At 33.9% G+C, this 13178-nt stretch overlaps 1 protein-coding gene across 1 annotated transcript in view; it reads left to right on the forward strand.

Annotated features, from left to right (window-relative positions):
- Positions 1–13178, forward strand: part of GALNTL6 (UDP-N-acetyl-alpha-D-galactosamine:polypeptide N-acetylgalactosaminyltransferase-like 6) — a 2113891-nt gene that overhangs the window by 654318 nt on the left and 1446395 nt on the right. The window contains exon 3 of the mRNA XM_006882210.1: positions 10690–10798. Within this exon, the coding sequence (XP_006882272.1) occupies positions 10690–10798 (109 nt within the window). The remainder of the gene's footprint in view (positions 1–10689; positions 10799–13178) is intronic.

Consider the following 13178-nt stretch of genomic DNA (forward strand, 5'->3'; position numbering starts at 1 on the left):
TTTGGGTGTTCAATATGTGTCATGCCACTATTTCTTGTTTTCATGCTTTCTGCTAAGAAATCAGCATTTAATCTTATCTACTCTCCTTTATAGGTTATTCTTTGTTTCTCACTCACTACTTTCAGAATGTTCTCCTTATCTTTGTTTCTGGCAATTTTGACTATCATATGTCTTGGTCTTTTTATTTAGGGGTCTATTCTATATGGTGATCTCTTAACTTCTTGAATATATATTCTCATTCTTCATTATGCCTGAAGAATTTTCTTCTAATAAGTCTTCCACAACTTTTTTGTCCTTTAGTTACTTCTTCCTGTTCTAGGATTCCTATTATGCACCTGTTTTTTCTCTTGATGGTGTCCCACATTATTAGGTTTTCTTCTTTTTCATTCATTTTGATTCTGCTTTTTGTTCTAGCAGACCAGTGGTGACAATTCTATCTTCTATTTCATTGGTTCTGTGTTCCATCTCTTCAACCTTGTTCACGGGTCCCTCTGCCATTTTGACAGCATCTGAAAGATTGGTCCTCATATTTTGGTTTGTGGTTTCTTATTTTTCCAGAGCCTCTAATATCTCATTTCTTTATTTACATTGCCTTTGGGTTTTTTTTTGTCATTTGTTTTTTTGTTTGTTTGTTTTGTTTTTAAAGCTCCTTCTGGTTTTTGCTTGCAGTGTCCTGTAATTCTTCAAGTTTGTCTTTCACCCATTGAAAATATTCAATAATTTTTCTTTTATATTCTGTGTCAGAAAGTTTCATCAGACTTTCTGGCTTCAGGAAATCCATTGATACTGTGTAATTTTTTGAAGGTGACATTTTTCTTTGGGATTTGTAGATGATAAGGTAGCCTGCTTTCTATGTGACATTTCTGTGGTAGGGTTTTTCATGTCTGAGGCAATAGCAGGTTCTTGAACTGAAATCACTGCTCCAGAAGAGAGTGAATCAGCTACCCTACCTTGGTTTCTCTCTGACTTCTGAGCCAAAGAAATATCTGCTTCAGTTTGGTAGGGAAAGGTCTGTGAAAGCAGCCTCCTTTGTCAGACAATTGTCACTGCAAGGCTAGCTCAAAGTGCTCTGGGCTACAGGCAGTTGATGGGCTGGACATGAGAAGGTGCAAGGTGGAGATTGAAAACCTAACTGGAAAACCAGGAAGCCTTGGTTTTCCCTTTAAGAATGAGCTCCAAGTGTCTCTCTCCCTTCTTATTGAATTTAAGGGATCTCACATGATCCAAATATCAGTGAATCCCCACCTCCCACTCAAAGTACCTCACACAAGATCTAGTGTCATTCCTAGCATGGGTCCCTCCTGGAGCACATAGCATTAAGTCCCAACATACACATCGTATCAAGTTCCTGTGTGGGCATTGGCATTAGGTGTTCCTGGGCACAGGATTGCAGCATTAGGACCGGGGTTCTGGGAGTGAGGTTACGGCATCAGGACCAGAATTCTGGGCATAGGGTGGTGGCATTAGGATCAGAGTGAGATTGAATGACTTTAAAGCATCAATTCAATTATTAAAACAGAATAAATGCTATTTGCACCTAACAAATAACAAGTTTGGATATTCCAACTATATGCACAGTTTACAGCTGTTGTTGTTATGTGCCATCGAGTCACTTGCAACTCATAGTGACCCTATGTACAACAGCCCTGAACTCTGCTCTGTCCTGTGCCAATCACGCTGTCAAGATGGGAGTTTACAGCTAGCTTATTCAAATACTAGTTTGAAACAAAAGCCACAAGCATATAAAACTCCAACTCACAACACTATTATTAACAATGGTGCTCTAAACAAAGTAGAAAAGCTTTTTAAAAGATGATGACTCATATTTTTTGTATACATGCATTGCATGTGATAATGATTTCAGTTAATATGAAGATGGTCATAGTTATGGCCACACAGAGCTCATATTTTTGCAAATTGGTGTTTTAAAAGTTTTAAATAGATAGCATGGCCACGCTGTATAAAACATTTCTTAATTGCAAAGTATTTTTTTTTATTTCCTCAGTGATAATTCTGGATGCAGTGCTAATGTTTATTTTGTTAACCAGACACAAAAACACATGGCTGATATATATTCTGAGGTCATATATAGTTATTTTTTTAGGTTAGAAGGGAGATAAACTAGCACTCTATTTAGTTTTATTATTTATTATCTCTATATCATGGGACAGCAGTCTTGACTTTTACTTTCAAATTCTGACATCATCTCTATGTTACAAGTTTCACTTTCTGTCTGTTTTTATCACATTGAGTAGGAACTGACTCAGGGCTGACCCTGTTTTCAGAAGCTGTGAATCACATAGAAGGAGACTGCACATTTCCCTCTCATGGAGCACCTAGTGGATCCAAACCATTTGCTCAAATAGAGGCACAATTTTAGGTTATTTAATTTCTGGAGAACCAGGAGGATTCTTTTTTTCCCCCCTTGATAAACTGATAGAATGGATTTCTAGAGGCACCTTATGATGTCTTGAAGAAAGTTCGGGGGTCAAGAAACCCAAAACTAATCCCCTCAGAGCGCACAGTGTGTGGACTCACCATCATCAGGGGGCCAAGTCGTGCTCAAAGGTTAATATAGAATACTTTTTACACATAACTTATTTCACTTTTGCATTTCCACAGAAATTCTGTCTACTTCTATGCTAAACTATCTTAATTTGTTTTAAACTTTTCTCCCTAGGAGTCACAAAGAGAATACTAAGAGATGGAGGGAAATCTCAAGAAACTTGTCATCATTAGAAGATGCTGATATTCTGAGTATTTCCCCAAGGTATGTGGTATCATAGCAATCACTGCCCTGGAGGCTTTTCCTGCTGAGCTAATATGTTTCCTTTGTGATGGGTGGGAAAAGGAAAAATTGTATTAATTTTAAGGGTCAGTAATACAACCATCTTACATCATATGCATAAATGGGAATTTTGTATGTCAGCTGGATTTTGGCTGCTGCTGAATTGTTAACCTTACTTAATACCAGAGAGACTTTTGAAGGCACTTTAGATTCCTTTAACTTACAACACTTTTCTTAATAATGCTGTTTTTAGTTCACATAATAATCTGCTACTGATCTCTTATTACTAACAGAAGCTTCTGTTTATTGACAATTCTAATTGTGAATGAAACTTATGAAATGACAATGCAGAAAACCCTATATCATTTAACTCTAATCCTTTGCTTTCTTTTTCAGCCCCCCAGGCATGAGTTCTAACTAAACAGAGGACCTTCTTCAGAAATTCTTCACAACATTCCAAGAAATCACAAAATGAGGATGATCTGAACTTTGCAAGTGTGATGTTTAATCTCCACTTAAAGAAAAGACAGGAAGTCTTTTTTAAAGACTAAATTATTTCCAGGGCAGGGAGTTTAGAGTGAAAGGAGAGAAATATCAACAGAATTCTCAAAATTTTATATCCTTGTATTATATGGATATAAATTCCAAGTGCAAGCTTACTTCAGCCCAGTTGGCTCCAATTCACAGCAACCCTCCATTCGATTTCCAAGGCTCCAAGTCATAATAAGAAGATACTGCCTATCTTTCTTCAGAAGAGCAGCTCATAGATTCTAACCACCAGAGATTTACAGCCTTTGGTTTAACAGGATAATTCCCTACAGCCTACGCTACCAAGCCCCCATATGAATATAAAATTCAGAATTAAATGTTGGAGTTATTGACAACGTTAGTGTGATAACTGCCTAGGCTTGTTCATGTATCTCATAAAAATATGTTTAATAAAAGTATTACAATGTTAGAAAATTTCATCTTGCAAGTTGTGTGTTTAATTTTATGGTAGCATCGGGATGAGATAAATTTATATGAGAGTTGAAAAGTCATGTCATTCAGTTTTTTTGTTTTTTTATCCTAAAAAGAGTAGTATTCAGTTACCATTTACTTAAATTCATTTCCCTCTGATTTGCTTATTGTATTATTTCATTGATTTACCAATCCATGTTTCAGTCTTTGTCTTTAGCTAGTAATAATTATCTACAAAACTACCTTATAGAGATAGTATAAGAATATAATTAAAATGATATATGGGAAATCAAAATGATATATGGGAGATCATTCTATGCTCTCTGGGAGTTGAGCTACTAATAAAAATCAAATGATACATTTACGAGGTCAGGGTGCATGGAAGCTCAGCCAAGTTTATGCAGTATAAAAGATAATATCACTAATTTTAGAGGAAGACTGGATAGAACCATTGTTGATATTATGCTGGTTTCCTAGCTAAGGAGTATCAGAAATAAGATGTTCAAATGAAAGTTTCATGGTTCTCAATTTACTGCCTGAAACAGCCAGTTTTAAAAATGCTTAGATTTGCTTAAAAACTTAAAATCAAGATAGTATACAATCCAGATTTGTGCAATAATAAATGAATTATAACAACCAGAATTCCAGATTCTCGTTAAAAATTATCAGCTCTAAAAATGACACCTGTATTTCTTAGTGTGTCCTCCTGTATTTCATAGCTAAGTTTTCAGTCCTGTTTTAGTTACTATATTTACCATGTCAAGAGGACCAAAAGTTTTAAAATTTGAAACAATCTTAAGACTTATTTTACTTACATGTTTAATACACTGGAGTCAGATTTTAAAAAAAAAACATTTAAGAATTTATAAATATTACAAAGAAAATATCTCACTAAAAGACATAAGTATATTCTGACAAGCATCAGTATATTTTATGCATATACAAAAATTTTTAAGAAACCCTACAACATCTTTTGTTCTAGATCTATTATATGCTCTGTAGTTAGGATAATTCTTGGGAAGGAAATATATTAGAACAACAAAATTAGCTTCTGCACAGTATTTTATGTCACTCTAAGAAACTTTAGTGGTTTCTTCTTTACCTCAGTGCAGAGAATGTAAAGTTTCGTAAATAATTTTTTTGTTTGTTTGTTTTCAAGCTTTCTCTTCAGTTTGGCATTTCTTAACAAATTTTGCAAAATAATGTTTTTGGATTATGAGATGATCATAAGAGTTTATAAAAAGAACTTCATATCTGCTTGTTTGTTTTGTGAAATTGCAAGATTTAAAGGCAGATAGATCTGGTTCAAATTTTTTTTTGTCTCTAACTATATGATCATTAAAACGTCATTAATTATATGACAACAACTTCACTGAACTGGACTACCACCTGGTTCTTATAATAATAAATTAATGCTGGGATTATTGTTGGAGTCCATCAAGTTGGTTCTGATTCATAGTGACATTATGGGCAGCAGGATGAAACACTGTTCTGTACCATCTTCTTAGATATTGCCACATTTGAGGCACTTCTATAGTCACATTGTGTATCTATCTTAAGAATTTTCCTTTTTTTTCCCACTGAACTTCTATTTTATTAAGCACTATGCCCTTCAGAAAGGACAAAAGCCTTCTCATAATATGTTCAGTCTCTTGAACAGATGTCTCACCACTCTCACTTCTAAGAAGCATCCTGGCTATACTTCTAAGATAGATTAATTTATTCTGGAAACTCATGTGGTTTTTTGTTTGTTTTGTTTTCTTCTAACACCATGATGCAGATTTAATTGTTTGAGTCAGGTGTGCTTAGAACTTACAGTAGCAGCAGCTTTGCATTTTAACATTTGAAAGAGGTCTTTTGACACAGGCTAATAAAAAACAAAACAAAACCCCAAAACCAAAACCCACAACTTTATTTCTTGACTGCTACTTTCATAGATTTTGATTGTGAATCCGAGTAAAATAAAGTCTTGGTAATTTCAATCTTGTCTCCATCTATCATGATGTTGTTTATTGAACCAGTTGTGAGGTGTAGGTTTTGTTCAATTTTTTTTCTTGATCTTGATGTGTAATCCATACTGGAGGCTATATGATCCTTGATCTAAATCAGAAAAGATTTGTCATCTGTATTTTATATGCTGAAAGTAAGCCTTCCTCCAATTGGAATGCTGCATAATTCTTCACATAGCTTTGTTTCTTGTATATTTACTTGGCATATAGATTGAAAGGTGTGTCCAAGAATGCAACTCTGATGCAGTTTTCTTGATTTTAAATCATAGAATAAAATTATTTTTACTGGTTACCTTTTTGTAATACATGCTATACATTACATTTACAGAAGTGATCTGTTTGCTTGAAATAGTACCCAGCTGGCTTTTATATGTAAGAAACTTAATCACAACCAATATACGTATCCATACCTGTCTCTCTGTACTATTAATATACACTGTGATAAATTCTGACCCACACAGCTTAGCATTTGTTTAATGAACACCAGGTTTGTCTCAGTAGCTATGTTGTAACTTTTCAAGGGCACAAAAAATAACTCATATATCTTTATAATGAAAGCACAGATGGTTAAAAAAAAAACACCAACCAAAATCAAAACCAAAACAAAACAAAAAAACCCAAAACAACCAACAACAAAACAAAAAAAAACCCTGACATTTATATAAGTATTAATAAAAGTCTATGAGATTTTACACACATTTTTTTGTCATTGACAATTTCAATCTTTTTTCCTATCATACTATTGTTTATTGATCCAATAGTGAAGGTTTTGTTTCCTTGATGTTGAGATGTAATCCATGTTAAAGGCTATATAGTCTTTTTTTTAAAAAAAAAAACACAAAACTTTGTAAAGTGGATGAGAGAGATATTATTTTTATTATTCTCATTTCATCAATACGTTAAAGAGGATATGTAGACTGACCAACCTTGTGGTTGGTCAAACCTTAATTTATGGCTTTTGACTCTCTGTCTTCCAAAAATATATGATTTGCAAGAGACTCATTGGCACATATAAAAATAACAATAGTTTTTTATGGAAAGAAAAATCCATTTGATTTTTACAAGTGACATAAAGATAGTTTTAGAATGCAGAAACATTTTTTCTTGACTAAAAGTTTCCTCTACTCAATACAAATTCTGTATGTGCTTTTATAAATTAGAATATTGTAATTTAAAGGTAAGGAACAAGTGCCTTGGTTTGGGGGGTTTTTAAAAATTATTTTTTTCTTATTGATTTCTTTTCGTTCATGTACACTGTTTTATACAATCTTTCATTTACATTGTGTTTCATACAATACTTCATATGCCTTTTCTTTTATATAATTAATTGCTACAGATCTGTGTATTATTACACTGTCTTTTAAAGTCCTCATTGAATCATACCTATTCATTCACACTTCTATCTGCAGGGTAATCTCTGCTACCTTAGTGATTTGATCTTTCCCTATATGACATCTTTCCCCTCTACCCCTTATTCCTCTTTTGAATATTTATATACTTCTTGCTCAGTTATCCTTATATTTTTACAATAATGTCCTTATGTAGTATTTGTCCTTATGAGACCGAGTTATTTCACTTAGCATAATGCGCTCTAGACTCCTGCATGTCATATATTACAAGATTGTTGCCACTTAGAGCAATAGTATTCTGTTGTGTTTCCACAGTTTCTTAATCCATTTGTTTTCTTATGGCAGAAAATTTGAGATTATAAACATTCCAGTCAAAGTTTCTACTACAGGTTTTTGTTTCTTTTTATTCATCATGAGTTTCCATATTGCCACCATTTTTGCTTTAAGATTATCTACAAGTGACAATTTGTTGTCATGGTGTCATGGTGTCCTGGGACTGATCAGTACCTAACATATCACAACTTGCTCCCTATCCACTTTTATTACCCACTTAACTCCTAAAAAATCTTTGAGTTTGCCTCCAGTAGTAAATACATTGTCTGCGGCTAATATTTTTTACTTTTGAAAAGTTGTCTTAAATCTGTATAAAGTTTTTCAGTATACTTGGACTTTCTCCTTAATTATTACATGTCATTTCTTTTTAATGGAATTAAGAAATTTCATCCCTGCCATGTTTTCAAGTTAATTATTTGTACTGACATTAAACTTAATAATAAAAAAAACTTGCTTCCATCATATCAATTCTGACTGAGTGAACCTATAAGGACAGCACCAAACAGTCCTACAGGTTTTCCAAGGCTGTAAATCTTTATGAAAGTAGATTATCACCTTGTCACATTGTTCTCTATGGAGAGGGTGATGGAATCTTACCAATGCCATATAACAGCTTAATGTTTTAATGGTTACATCAATGAGGTTTCTTTTAAATAATATTAAATCAATTAAATGTTTAATAAAGAATAAAAATTCTGCAAGATGGAAAGATAATCATAAACAAATGGTAAATCTAACTTTCCACCTATTTGAGATTTGAATGTACAAGGTACTTCTAAGGGAAAAGTAAAGTAAAAATAAAGTGATTGACACTTAAATAAGGGAGTGGGTTGTCTCTTCTACTCCAACAACCACAGTATTTCTGGGAACCATCAGCAGTCTAGACTTCTTCCCCAAAGAAGATTGGAGTTTAAATGAGAATGTGGTGGTTTTAGACCGGTGTAAACAGTTAACGGAACTCTGGTGACACATTGGCTAAAGTACTTCTCTAATAAGGTTCACAGTTTGAACTCAGAAGATGCACAACAGAAAGAAAGATGTGGCAGTCTGATTTTACGAGGTTCACAGCCTTCCAAATTCTATGGAGTAGTTCTTTTCTGTAGGGTCATTAATAATAGGTTGAATGGCAGTGAGTTTTGATTTAATTCAGATTTATGGCATCAGAAGTTTTGAGTAGAGGAAGAGAGCTATAGTTTTGGCAATATATTTTATATAAAGAAACTAAGTTATACTTGTTAGGAAAACACATGTTATAGTCTTCAGAACTCTTTATCCCAAGGACAGTTGATGATGAATATGGAAATTAGGTGTGTTGCATAATTTTTATGTCCCAAAGAAACAGTTGAATAAAGTTAGTTAAATAATCCTGACACGTTTCTAGATCACTTTGATTCTGAAAGATTAATCACTCAGTGAATTCTTAATAGAGTCCTCGGGAGGTACAAGCAATCAATTGAAAATTTGGAGGTTAGAGAGATGCCTTGGAAGAAAGGCCTGATGATCTACTTCTAATAAATTTTTCCATTAAAACCGTGTGAAACAGTTCTATTCTGACATAAGTGAGCTCAGTATGTGTCAAAATCAACTTGATGAAAACTAGGTGTCATTGTGATCTTAAGTACATTGTGATTAGAATTAATATTATGATATAAATTGACCCATCAGCATTCTGACCTTTGTCTTTTACATGAGAAATCTATATGCTTCAATCCATAATATACTTCTATACTGGGTATACCAGGTGTCCACTGCATGGACATGAAAGTACAAACCCCTTATCTACAACCTTATGAAAGAAATATAGATAATTAAGTTTTGTAGGCATACATTTTAGGCTCTGGTTTGGAAACCTTTTCTCCAAGATATTTTACTGTTGTTTCTTCAAATTATTTTTCTTTTTTATTTTCTTCTTTTCCAACGAGTAGTTCTTTAGCAAGCTATAGAGTTAAGTTAATGACTTTCTTAAACACATTGGCTACATTATTTCAAACAAAAGACTTTTCTTCAAAAGACATTAGAGAATAAATTTCTTGTGAGGAATAAAACTATGTCATGAAAAGATTTAATTTTTATTTTTTAATAAATTGACAATTTCCTTCTCTTCATTTTGTAGATGTAGTTTTTATTTCCAAAAATGAACAATAGCAACAAAAAGGAAAATGGTGTGCAAAAGTGAAACCATTCACTTCACATTATCATGACTATTTTAAAATTATGAAGATAATATCTTCAAATAGTGTTTGTTTCATCATGTTCTTGTTATTGTACTATTGAGTTGCTTGTGACTCATCGTGACCCTATATATAACAGCCCTAAACCCTGCACTGTCCTGTGCCAATCGCACTGTCTCTGACACACCTACCCACATTACCCAGTCACTGAATCAATCCACCTCACTTGAAATAAACACACACACACAAAAGAAAACAATTAGAAGCAGTTTCTGTAATATAGACAAATAATTATTCATGTGACATTACAACCTGTTTTGTTTTGGAAATGCATAAAGCATATGTTGTGACACAAACTGTTGTGTGAATGATAATTTCAACTGTAAGTGTAACTCTGCAGTACAATAGAAATATAGACAAAATGTCTAGTGTTAAAATCACAATCCTGATCTTAATATAACTGATACAACTACTCATATAGAGTAACTGAAAATATTTTAGTTCATTGGGCCTGAGTTTCATGAACAACATAATAGGGCTTTATAATTAAAGACTATTGTGAAGTAAAGAAATTTCTAATCACATACTGTTTATCATAATACCTGGGACATAGTCAGCATTCAAAGAATGATTGCTAATATTATTGCCAACCCGTTCAAATACACTTGATTAAAAGTAATGAAATGGTACATATCATGGATAAAATTAATTCAAGTTAACACCAAAATTAATAGAACCATAGATATTTATATTTTGGGCATATGAAAACAACTAGACATTTTTGTTTAGAGGAGATAATGTAACACAATTATTAATATCCAGAAGTAGTTAAGTAGTTGTAAAGGAATTTTCATTTTAAACTTAAAGTTTAACCCTTAAGGAGGTTTTTTATTTGTTTGTGGGCTTTATTAGCGCATAGCAATCTGGTCATTAGCAATAGTATTCTTGGAAGTACACTCAGAAGAATTCCTTATTTCACAAATATTCTTTGATTGCCTAGTATGTGCCCAGCTGTGTTTACCTATCATTCAGAGGAAATACCTACCTTTTTATGCTCTGAAAACTTTCCTTTTCCACAGACATTTCCAGTGGGCCTAGGAGATGGGCAATTCTATGCATGGACAAATGGTTTGAGAAGAAAGGACTGGCATGACTATGAAAGCATTCAGAAAGAGGCTTTGCGCTCAGGTATGAAGCTCAGTGTAAGCCAAAGTGTTACTGTATCTCCTTCAATATCTCATTACTACTTAAATTATTTTAATTCGTTTTTCCTCTGCACACAATAAGATATGGGGGATAGTATACTGGGCAGAACAAAATACATTTTTAAATGTCAAAAAGAAAACCAGAAAAAATAGCCTTTACAATATCAACTTCTAAAGAGTTATAAACATTTAGAAATCTTGAATACTTTGTATTTCCAAATTGTTTTTCAATAACTGAGAAATGAACATCAATATGTAAGTAGTTAAACTCGCCAATTAGGGCTTGTTGTGTACAGTGGAGTTGGAACCAACAAACAGCTGACCCTCCAGTGTTTTCAGAGGCAGTTAATTGCAAGGGAGGAGATTGCCAATCCTTCTCCCACGGAGCAGCTGTTGGATTCGTGTACCATGCCTTTGGGACTGCAGCACAGATTCTTATGCTTAGACCGCCAGAGCTCCCTAATTAGGGTTTAGCCACTATGAACTGATAAGTATCTTTCAGTGTCATTGATAATACAATACATCTAAGGTAACCTCCTAGACTTCAACAAGGAAATGGATGGATCACAAGAGTAGGAAATTCAAGGTTGGCATACTTCAATAGATAGATAGGTAACTAAATAAATCAGTTGGATCTATTTATGTATTATCAGGCAAGAGGTAGAGAAATAATTTTTCTTTTTAAAAAAAAGGTAAAAAAGAAAGAGTGAATTCTCTTATATAACTGAAAAGTTATGTGTTTGGAAATAGGGACTCCGAAGCTCATGTAAGTAAAAATCCAGTGAGCCTGAAAACTGCTGACTGATGACTGCTGCTACCCACTGCTGTGGAGTTGGCCCCAACTCAAGACAACTCTCTATCATATTTGCAAGACTTTTACTGAATATATTTATGGTGTGTGCCCATTTTTTCTCCTGTAAAGTGGCTGGTGGATTTGAAGTGATGACACTTTGGTTAGCAATTCATTAAATTACATATGGTTTAATCAAAACTCTTTTTAACGTTTTCTGTGGTGGTTGTTATCTAGCATCAAATGGAACATATACATAAGGTATCCTCCAGCAGGTTTTCAGAAGGTATAAATCACGTAAGAGGAGGTTGCCCATCTTTTTTTTTTTTGCAGAGGAGCTAGAGGATTTGAACCTCATGTTTTTTGGTTAATAGCATATCTCCTTACCACTTGGCTACCAGAGGGTGTCTATATTTTATTATTTGTTTAAAGGAGCTCCATGGTTTGTGCTGTTTTCTTTGTGGGGTTTCTTGGGGGTTGGTTTTCTTCCATTGTTAGAACACCACAGAAAGCAGAAAAAAAACTGCTTGAATGAAAGCATGCAATGCAAGCAGCACTATCCTCAGTCAAACCAACAGTAAAACTGCATCGTAGCAAGCATTCATGCATTGCATCACCTTATTCAAGACACATTCTCCTCAGTATAGCTATGGTGGATGAAAATGCAACTACTATGGAATTGATCAGGGTTGTGAAATTTTCTTAGCTCTAAGTCAGATGCCATTGTTCTGTTTAAAAAAGTCTTTCACCAGTTCTCTTTCGTTCCCTTTTCCTTTTTCATTTATTTTCTGTAAATAAAGCAAATCTTTTTATTTCAATTTCATTAAATGTTTTTGTCCCAAGGAAAACCCCTCCTCCACAGAGAACCAATCTTTCTGATTTCACCAAACTTCCCTGTACCTAGGATTTATTGACCTTCCAGTGGGTTTTCAGAGGCAGCTGACCACACAGGAGGAGATTGCTCATGCTTCTCCCACTATGAGTTATCTCTAGGGGGCGTTCCTAGGGTCTTCACTTTATTCTTATATCTTCCTTCTACTTGCTTGGTCTGATTTGCAATAATCTAAACTTAGATTTCTATTTCTGACCTCAAGATTCTGAAAGATATTTAAATTCTTTACATAATCATATTAAATGAACTATCAATTAAATCAATAGAATAGGTGCTTTTAAAATATGTACCGTACATATGTAGTTCAGCTAAATCTCATAATGAACCTAATACCCACAGCCATCAAGTCCATTTCCATTTACAGAGCCCATTCCTGATTTTTCAAGGCTCAAAATCTACAGAAATGAGAGACTGTCTTTCTTTCAAGGTGCAACTGGTGGCATAGAATTGCTGAAATTAGCAACCCAGGATTTATCCTTCCATGCCAGGAGGACAGAGCACAGCTCAATTCATTGCTGTTGATTCAGAGCCAACTCACTCCTGACTCTCTAATGAGTTTTCAAAGGGTGTAAATAGCGTGAGAAGAGATTTACTCTCAGGAGAGCTGGTGAACTCAATCATCTGCTTTGGATTAGTAGTGAAACTACTTACCTGCTAAGCCACCAGAGATCCTACTTACTA

This window comes from Elephantulus edwardii, unplaced genomic scaffold, assembly GCF_000299155.1.
Source record: "Elephantulus edwardii isolate Elephantulus edwardi_28Jun2011 unplaced genomic scaffold, EleEdw1.0 scaffold00018, whole genome shotgun sequence".
Taxonomy (NCBI): Eukaryota; Metazoa; Chordata; class Mammalia; order Macroscelidea; family Macroscelididae; genus Elephantulus; species Elephantulus edwardii.